Source organism: Rhamphochromis longiceps, linkage group LG6, assembly GCF_057381845.1.
Source record: "Rhamphochromis longiceps isolate RC_006_pf linkage group LG6, R_longiceps_female_GT1.1, whole genome shotgun sequence".
NCBI lineage: Eukaryota > Metazoa > Chordata > Actinopteri > Cichliformes > Cichlidae > Rhamphochromis > Rhamphochromis longiceps.
The window spans coordinates 955,307-965,497 of NC_140562.1; the positions used below are offsets into that span (position 1 = coordinate 955,307).

The 10,191-nt window shown below is 39.0% G+C and overlaps 1 protein-coding gene across 1 annotated transcript; it reads left to right on the forward strand.

The window, feature by feature from the left end:
• Nucleotides 1–1,805: 1,805 nt before the first annotated feature.
• On the forward strand, nt 1,806–5,122 carry LOC146667064 (uncharacterized). The gene is made up of 4 exons (XM_085408367.1): nt 1,806–2,094; nt 2,629–2,800; nt 2,967–3,152; nt 5,100–5,122. Exons 1-4 carry the CDS (start codon nt 1,819–1,821, stop codon nt 5,120–5,122), a joined length of 657 nt encoding a protein of 218 aa, XP_085264493.1. The 5' UTR covers nt 1,806–1,818.
• The last annotated feature ends 5,069 nt before the right edge of the window (nt 5,123–10,191 follow it).

Below are 10,191 nucleotides of genomic sequence, written 5' to 3' on the forward strand. Positions count from 1 at the left end.
TAAAACTCACAGGCCTACAATCAGCTGGCCTATATAAAAAACAAAAACAAAATTTGAACACAGTGCTGAGCTGCATCTCAAATTAATCTTCCAGCTCTCAGCTGACATGTATCAGAGCCCGATGGATCAGTTGATCAGGATCATTGGCCTGATATAGGTCTATCATAGTGACATGGCTCTTAATCAGTAGGGTTATATGTTTCCCAATATGATTTTTTTTTTTTAAAGAACATAATGTGGATTGTTTTTATTTGTTAGCTGTATGGGCAGCATTTTTGTGTATGTGATCCCTTTTCTTAAATTACATTTGCTATATACACATATTTTGCTCTCTTAGTATTTTTAGAACCCGACTAATACTGAAAACTTTAGGGTGATACTGATAAAAAGGAGTTAAAAATTTAGATACTGATACATTGGTCGATACTCTTTTTACAGATAGTATACAGATTACAGAACTTAGAATGTATACAGAAATTCATGTTTTTTGCAATGATCGTTCAAAATTGGTTTACATTTGTAAATAAATACAGCAATATATCTGCAAGATTTGACCAAATTCACCACTCTTTTATACTATGCTAAACAATCAAAGATTAGCTCATGTCTAGTTGAATGATGTTTTAAAAATGTGTTTTCCTGTAGTGTTAATCACAGTGATGTTATGAAGTAATGTATGAACCTGACGTATGATAATATTTATCTCTACAGAGGAAACATCCATCGAAGATTGAGCAGTACAATATCACTGTGGCATCAACATCTCGTCAGCGAAAGACCACAGCCACACCAAACAAGCTCTCAGCAAATACACAAGCCAAGTTACCAGACCTGATGTTGAGAGCTGCAAACAAACATGTTCCACAAGCAACTGTTGACATGCTTGTCATCAATTTCACATGTGAGGGTCTACAGCCATTTGCAGTGCTAGAACAGCCATCTTTCAAAGAATTGGTTACCACATTACAACCTCAAGCCAAAGTCATCTCCAGACCCACTGTCCGTGCCAGAATCTGTGAAGCTGCTGATCACATGAAGATGACTTTGGTTGCAGCATTGGATAAAGTCAAATTGGTTGCTACCACTACTGATTGTTGGTCAGCTCATCAGAAAAATTACCTTGGAGTCACATGCCATTGGAGGAAGAGTCCCTGGAAAGAAGATCTGCAGCACCAGCATGCAAAAGATTGAGAGGGTCTCACACATTTGACATGCTTGCTGGTGCGCTTGATGATATCCATTGCCAATACAAGATTAGAGGCAAAGTTGTAAGAACCACAACTGATAGTGGATCCAACTTTGTCAAGGCCTTCCACATGTTTGGGGCACAAAATGATGCAGATGAAGCTGAAGATGAAGCAGACCCAGAAACTATTGACCTGACTGACCATATTGACTACCATGAGGCAAGTGCAATTCTTGATGAAGACTCTGGTTTGGAGTATCAACTCCCGCCTCATCAGCGATGTGCATGTCACCTGCTAAACCTTGTGGCAACATCTGATGCTGCCCTAGCAGAGAGCATGAATGAAACCTACAAGAGGCTCTCCCGTGCAAGCTTTGCAAAATGCCAGGCCATTTGGAACAAAACTCATTTGGCTAATGAAGTGGTAGAGGACAAGTGTGAACTACAGATCATTCGTCCCAATGCAACACAATGGAATTCAACCTACCTTGCCATTGAAAGGATAATACGCATCATTGATGAGAAGGGGGAAAATGCCATCAGGAGCATTTGTGAGGAGTTCAAGGTGAAAATGTGAGTAAAATTGGACACCTACCAATATGGTTGCAAATTTTGTGAATTTTCCTTAATGGATGGTTAAAAACGTGAGCAGACTCTTAATATTAAATCAGAAGATCCCTATTATAGTCATGGTGGGTTTTGTTGTTGTGTCTTACAGGTTGAGTCCTGCAGAAGTTGCATTCCTTAGGGAGTACTGTACCACCATGAAGCCACTGGTGAAAGCTTCAAACATTCTTCAGTCTGAGTCCACTTCCTTTATGGGATGGCTCCTGCCAGTAATCCAACAACTACTGTCCAAACTTAGCAGGCTGGAGACATCAAGCAAGACATGCGTGCCACTCATCAGGGTGATCCGAAGGGCCAGCTCTGTTCTAGGATGCCCTCTGGACCCAGTGGAGGTGGTGAGTGACAGGAGAATGGCGGCTAAGCTGTCATCCCTGTTGGACAACGTCTCCCACCCCATGCAGCAGACTGTGACAGCACTGAGCAGCTCCTTCAGTGGGAGACTGCGGCACCCACGGTGTGGGACGGAGAGATTTCGCAGGTCTTTCCTCCCCACTGCTGTCAGACTCCACAACAAAGACTTTAACTGAACAAACACACACATCCACACATGTGCAATAATCTTTTCTGGCATCGTTGTATTTTACTCAGTTGTATATAGCATTCGTATTCTATTTTTATCTTATTGTATATTTTTATTCTATTCTGTACAGCTGTGTACTGTATTTATTCTTATTGTATTCTAATTTTTGCGTCATAACTTTTGCACTGTCCACTTCCTGCTGTGACAAAACAAATTTCCCACATGTGGGACTAATAAAGGTTATCTTATCTTATCTTATCTTATCTTATCTTATCTTATCTTATCTTATCTTATCAGAGCCCTGCAAAATGGCCTTCAAAAGTGTTTTGGAGCGATGATGGAGGATCCAGAGTTGGCTGCAGCTGCAGTCCTCTTACCCAAGTTCAAGACTTCCTGGACTGACAGAGCAGATGTAACAGAGGCTGGTAAGGATTCATGTGATCCCATTTTTGTGTATTTTTACATTTGAACACATGCTTAAGTGAGTATTTCACCTAATACATTGTAAGCTATTGATGGTCTGTCCTGAATACTAAACAATCCTTTTTGAGAATTTGCCGTTTTTAAATTTGTGTTCAGGAATAATCACTGAAATGTAAATAACAAAATTGTGTTATCTACTTACAATTACAGCCTTGACATACATCAAACAACATCTTGAAACGACAGAGCATGAGAGTGAGGATCAGCAAAGAGAGTCATCTGATGAAGATGAATTCTTCTCCAGACCAATCTCCAGAAGGCTGCAAAGTGCAGTTGAGCTTGATGGTTACCTTGCTTGTGCCACAGACACCATGGAGCTGCTGCACTCCTTCTCAGGTATCAAAAACCTCTCTCTTAAACTGAACACAGCTCTGCCTGCTTCTGCTGTGTGTGAACGACTTTTTAGCTGTGCTGGTCTACTCTTCACAGCCAAACCAAGTCGGATTGCCTCTGTTAATTTAGAAAACCAGCTCTTGCTGAAACTGAACAAAAGGTTCAAGTGTGACAGAAATGCTAAGAGTTTAAGACACTCACCTGCCTGTTGTTCAGTGTATGGGGAAAAGTTTAAACGGTTCTACGCATGTTCAGAAACATATTTGTCATTGTTTTAACAAACAAAATTCCTTCTTTTATATCTACATTTATTTACAAAACAAGTTACCTTTCTATACCTTGTTCATCTGAGAAATGTGCTTTGAACATAAATATTTATACTGGTGAATCGAGTTGAATGCCTGCTATTGACGACAGAATAAAACATCAGTCTGTTAAAAAGTAATTAATACTCTGAGTAGTTTTTGAGAAGAGTACTTTGTACTTTTACTCAAGTATTTTTTTAACACCAGTACTTTTACTTGTAATTGAGTACAATTTAAGCAGTGTAACAGTACTTGTACTTGAGTACAAATTTTGAGTACAGCAGGTGGATGAGGGAAAGGGGAGGAAGGAGGAGGAGAGACCCGCGGACCGGCCGCGTCTCGTATTGAAAAGGAACCCGATTTGTCCCGGACTTCAGCTTGAATGGAAAAAAAATACACAAAGCTGGAGTTCTTCTGTGTCTTTACGTGGCCAGCTGCCTCTTCTTCTCCCATTCTCTCTCCCTCTCTCTCCTGTTGCTACTTAAATCATGAAACTGATCAATGATCAGCTGATCGCTTTTCTCTTGGAGATACTATATAGCTCATGCTTACGGAGCCCCTCTGATGACATCCTCCAAAAAATTAATAGATTGTGGTGACAAAATACTACTTCCTGCCCTCGAAATAGTATAAGTGCCCACGAAATACTTATTTGTGGCCACAAAATACTATTTCGAGGGCACGAAATAACGTGCGCACGAAATGCTAATTTGTGGGCACGAATTGGGTATAACGTGGCAACGAATTACGCATTTGTGGCAACAAATAGATGACGTGCGCACATCATATTGATACATTGGACAGCTGTGTAGAGACATAAGCATAAGAGTAGGCTAAACCTGTACAACATGGCCAGAGACAGTATGATTGAGTTTTATTTTTGTCATGGTCTGCGTGGCAGACCTTGGGTGTGTGGGGAAGGAGGACCCAAAATGCGTTTATTTACAGTGGAGTAAACAATACACAATAATAGGTCTAGGTCCCTCAGACCCAGATCCCTGACAATTTTAGGCTGGGAATGAGCTACACATGCATTTTGAAAAGCCTGGCACTGAAAGGAACCATTATTATGGAGAGACATTTAAACAGGATATTAAGAGCCCAGTTGCATTGCAGACGTAAGTACGACCCGGACGTTGGGATAGATTCTATTGTCAACCAACTGCAAGGGCCTGGGAAGGATCACGGTTATTGGTCAAGTGTTTCGTGCTCACAAATAAACATTTCGTGCGCACGTTATACCCATTTCGTGGCCACGAAGTAGTATTTTGTGGCCACAATTTATTTATTTTTTGGACCATGTCATCAGAGGGGCTCCGTACATGCTAATATCACATCTTCACATTTTTTTTTAGAGGTAACAATAACTTTGCATTCTCGCTACTCACCATGCTCTAAAACAGGTATATGTTAGCAATGACAACATTTAACAAATGTTTTTAAAATTCTAGCCGTGCTAATTAGCCTTAGGATTGGTTGAGGTCTGTGAAAGCCTTTGGAACAAAATCAGTCTTGTAAAGTTCACTATTTTCCAGCTGAGCCTATAGCACATTTGTTAAAGTCAGTCCGGATTGTACAGCTTCTAATCAGAAACAATTAAAGTTTGTTTCTTTTTTTCTGCTCATCAATCTTTTTCTGTAACCAGGATACCTGGAAAGTCTTAAATAACTCATGTTAAAATGTTGCAGTGCTGTAGAGTGGGGTCATGTTAACAATCCATTCAAACTTGTGGTCTTCAAGGTCAACTTTATGATTTATTGGTTGAAAATTGACAAAAAGCTTTAGAACTTAGAAACTATCATTCCTACAACTGTGCTGTGTATATGTCACAACATATAGCAGGAACCTATAAAGGTAACTGACCTTTGACCTCTCCTCTAAGAAGGTACATGTAATGTCCACAGTGATTAGACATACTTAATAAAACTGTGTGGGGCACAGAGTATTGTTGTGCATCAGTGTGGAACATGTCAGTAACACTGAGGGTTACACACACTTTGCCAGGTACACCTGTTCACCTGCTCGTTAAACACAAATGTCTAGTGAACCAATCAGACGTCAGCAAATTAAAGTATTTAAGCATACAGACATGTTCATGATGACCTGCTGAAGGTCAAAGCAAGTATCAGAATGGGGGAAAGAGATTGCGTGGTTGTTGGTGCCAGATGGGCTGGTCTGAGTATTTCAGAAACTGCTCATCCAATGAGCTCACAAAATTACCTCCACAGTTTACAGACTGTAGTGGCAATCCAACCAGCAAAAGGCCACCTGAGGGAATTTGAAGTATTTCCAACTCATCCTGGTGATGAGGTCAAACACAACCAGTACTTTTAACATTTTATCAATTATTTACCAAATTAAAAAACAACATGTGGTAACTTATTTTTAATTTTGCTGCATACAAGTTGAATGAATGCTTACTGGATCTAGAACACCATTTAGATCATAACAGCTCCTGATCAGGATGAATTTCATTTTCAAATCAAATTTCATGTCGCAGTTTCACAATTTTGTAACATATTATTTCAAAGCTTGCTTATGGGCTTGTTTTGGAGCAGACCAACAGTCAGGCTCGTCTTCACCCTTACTGTCAGACTCTGAATTGATGGTTCTGCTATATCTCACCTGGCTGAGCTCTTGTAATTATTTTGTGATAAAACTTTTTCTATTTTGAGATCAAGATTCAAGTGGAAATCTTTGTGTGTCTGTCTCTCTCCCTTGGTTTCTGTAGAGGTACAGTGTGGGGGCGCCTGGATAAATGTTAAACAGAAGCTAGATGTAGTGTTCCTCCACTGTCCATTAAGGATATGAGGAAAAGAAATGGTCAAGAACAAAGTGTATGGTGTATTTATAAAAGAAAATGGCTTTTAAATTGTATACCAAAACCACCACCAGAAAGTCAACTACAACTTGTTACATAATCATCATGACTGTTGTATCAGTTTAACAGTTTATGGGTTGACTTCTTTCAGTTCATTCACTGTTTACATCATGAAGGGAAAAGAAGGCAACAGGCTGAGAAATGAAGCTGTTGTGTGTCTTTGTGGCCACACGGGGGCAGTGCTGCATAAATAGTAGAATCTCTTCCTGGACACTTTTTCTAGACCTTTTTAAATGACTAATAAAGACAACAACAAAATGAATTACATCAGGATCTGATATGGTTGTCTTTTTTTGTTGAGCTTTATATATTTCAGAATGCCTAGAGTTTGTTTGTTTCCCATGTTTTGTGATACAGAACATCTCCTCTCAGACGGCTGTTGTCTCATAATGGGTCATTACCTGGTCTGATGGGGTGTTTGTTCCATTTATAAATCAAGTGATTGATTTGTGAAATGAGAGATGGCCTCTGACCTGCTGACTGGTGTCTGATCTTCTCTGCTCCCCTCAAATTTGACAACTACTCAGCTAATGTGATGGTGGACAGGAATAGAGCAGGGCGATATGGCCAAAAATATTTATCACGATATATATTTGAAAATTTGCGATAACGATATAACCGACGATATAATTGATGCGAGACAAAATACAACTCCACAACATTACTAGCGCAAAAAGACAACCTTCCATTTATTTTCACTTAAACAAGAAGCTGGTTTTTATGTACATTAAAGCTTTATAAAAATGTAACAGTGCAAATGCAAATTCCTTGCTGAAAGTTTAACCAAAAGGCATTCCAGTAGAAATGGGCTGACATATCCTGAGCATAACCATGTATAATATCCACTGAAGTTAAAAAGAGGTGCTTTGCAACATTAAACTGCAGTGTGCAGTACGTATTTTTCGCACCATAAGGTGCACGGGATTATAAGGCACATTAAGTGAAACAAAGCAGTCAGATAAATCAAACTTTATTAAACTCATTCTTCTTGCTTCCTCCACTTCTGTACCATTGATTCATTAATGTTGAATTCTCTGGCAGCTGCTCTATTCCCATGTTGTTGCAGTATATTAATGACTAACCTCGTATTGTGGATGGATTATCTCAGTTGTTCTCCTGACTGAAGTTTGGTCCGTTTACAGTATCCTGCCATGCGATTGCATTTGTCTCTAACCATGAAGAACCTTCACGTTAACTTTTATAAGTGGAAAAGTGTTAGTGTTCGTCCTCCAGCTTCACTGTTTATGTTATGCTAACATAGCTGTGTCGCTAGCGATTATGTAGCACATCATTATATACCAGCTAGCCCAACTTCAGTAACCCTACAAACGTCACTGCTGTTTAGTTTCCTGTCTTCATTTATGTTGGAAGTGATAGCAGAGCTGTATGTTTGATTTTTTTCAGAAATCTCTCTGTCAGAACATGCAATATCATGCTTAGGTAACTAGCGAAACTAGCGAGCTAACTTCCGCTAGCTTCCTGCTAACTTCTAACTCCGTTAAATGTAATAACTTTTGTTTTCATGGATGCCTGGAAGTTAAACTTTATAGTTACACCTGGTAAAGCAGCAATGCTGATCGTTTTATTAAAGATGAAAGAATTTAGACAGTTTTTAACTCTAAGTGATGCTGCAGTGTTGTTTGACCTGAAGCATACGGAGTTTAGGACCCAGATTACTCCCAGATTTAAGAGCATCTTAGTCCGACAAATATGACAATGACAACGGCCGCTTGCATGTTCTGCAAAAAAATGTGCTTTGTTGTGTATCTGACAGACAAACACCAAACCAGTTCCACATCACTGAAGTTGCACCATTTTTACAAACCAATTCTGGTTCATCTGTTTCACTCAACAATCGGCCATGTGCGTATGAAAACAAAGGCACTGCGCATGCGCGTTTTACTCCCATTCTATCGCGATATTTCATTTTCCTATCGTTGCCTAACATTATACCGGTATTACCGTGAACGGTATAATATGGCCCAGCCCTAGACAGGAAGTCACTAAACCTGGGACTCTGGAAACACATTTCTAGGGATAGAAAAGTTAATGTAGATCGTTTCAGGAGATAAATACGAAATAATCGATTTGGTGATTATACTAATATAGTAAGAAAATAATGCATGAAAAAAAGATTTTTTATCTATACACTTAAGCAACGACCAGAGTCTTAGAATTGCGCTTTCACCAGGTTTTACTTGACTGAACAACAGAACTTCTCTGTCTCCTTTATAAGGGGTCACATCCTGAGTTACACAATGAGTCTTTCAAATGTGTGCGATAACCCACTGCATGTGTAGTCGTGCTGAGACCGCGTGGTCTTACTTTTATTACCCCTTGATTCAGCTGTGACCTGCTTATCAAGTCTTTTTACAAGTACATCATAATTATCTGCTCTGTGCAGACATAAGTTGAGCAATGGTTTAACAAACTTTCCCATCAAAAACATGAAGGTTTAGCTTTAAGCTTATTTGTCCAAACAACAAAGGATAAACTGCCAGCACCTGGACTGAAACAGAACATAGTAGTGTTGGATGTAAGTAAAGGAAATACAAGTATAACTGTGACTATGGAACAAATCTCCTTCAATGTTAAACCTTAATGTTAACCTGATTGTGTTTATTAGAAAAATCAGCCATTACAGTGTCTGTGATTGCTTCACATAGTTAACTCTGGTTGTCTGTGGGTTTGTGTCAAACTTGGAGCGAACAAAAGCATGAAAACTGTGGAAGATGCAGACTGTGAAAGTCTAGTTTATTTCATGAATACAATTATTTTTTACAGTCGCTCGAACAAAGTAGCGTACATTCATGATAAAGTAAATACCACAACACAACATGGACAGTAAGAAGTAAACTGAATTGTCTTAGAACTTATTATATTCTTTAAGCTTAAAAGCAACACTCAGTATTAGACTGTTTGTGTTTTAAGCCTTTTATTCAAAGCTAGTATGTGTCAACACTTCTTTCTGCCAGCAGCATTATTGAAGTGACACTTTAACGACACTTTACCTGCTGATGCTTCACATCACAATCTTTATGACGAAAAAGCTCAGATGTCTGTGCTGTCACTTGTTATGAAAATGGACAGAACCTGGGCTCAGGCTTCCTCTTCTTCTTTCCTTCCTCTTTAATAATAACCATAGATCAGTAAAACAGCCATATTTTTAAACAAATGATTGTGATGAAGAGAATTTTTTTTTCCAGTGTGCATGAACTCAAAATCTTTTAAGTTTAAATCTTTTTTGTTTACCAACAACTGGGGAAATCCAAACTTGATGTACCAGGTCAACTCAGCTGCTGTCTTGACCTCCCCTCTGCCGAGCGTACACACACACACACACACACACACACACACACACACACACACACACACACACACACACACACACACACACACACACACACACACAGTATCATCATAAATGCCATGATATCTTTCTTGTTCAAATAGTTTATTCACTTAACAAAGAGGTAGCTCGGAAACTCAGTAAGAAGGAGGAAAAATAGTTTAAGGACACTTTCTCAAATAAAGAGGATTTCATCATCTTTCTGTTCATAATACAGGCTAAATAAAAGAAGAGATACATCAGAAACAAATCAGTAGATCCAGAAATTATAGAGGCAAACTCTTTTCAGCTGTAGAGGTACACTTCATGTACTCATTAGCCTACAGTTCAAATGCCTGTGTTAGGGTGCATTGTTTCAGTTTCATTGAGTCTTCTTGCAGTTACATGATAATTATTATGCTGGAGTGATCAAAGCTCATAAACATCTGAGTTACACAATGAGTCTTTCAAATGTGTGGAATATCCCAGCTGTAACCTTTGCTTTCAGTTTGGTTAAATTTGGCATTC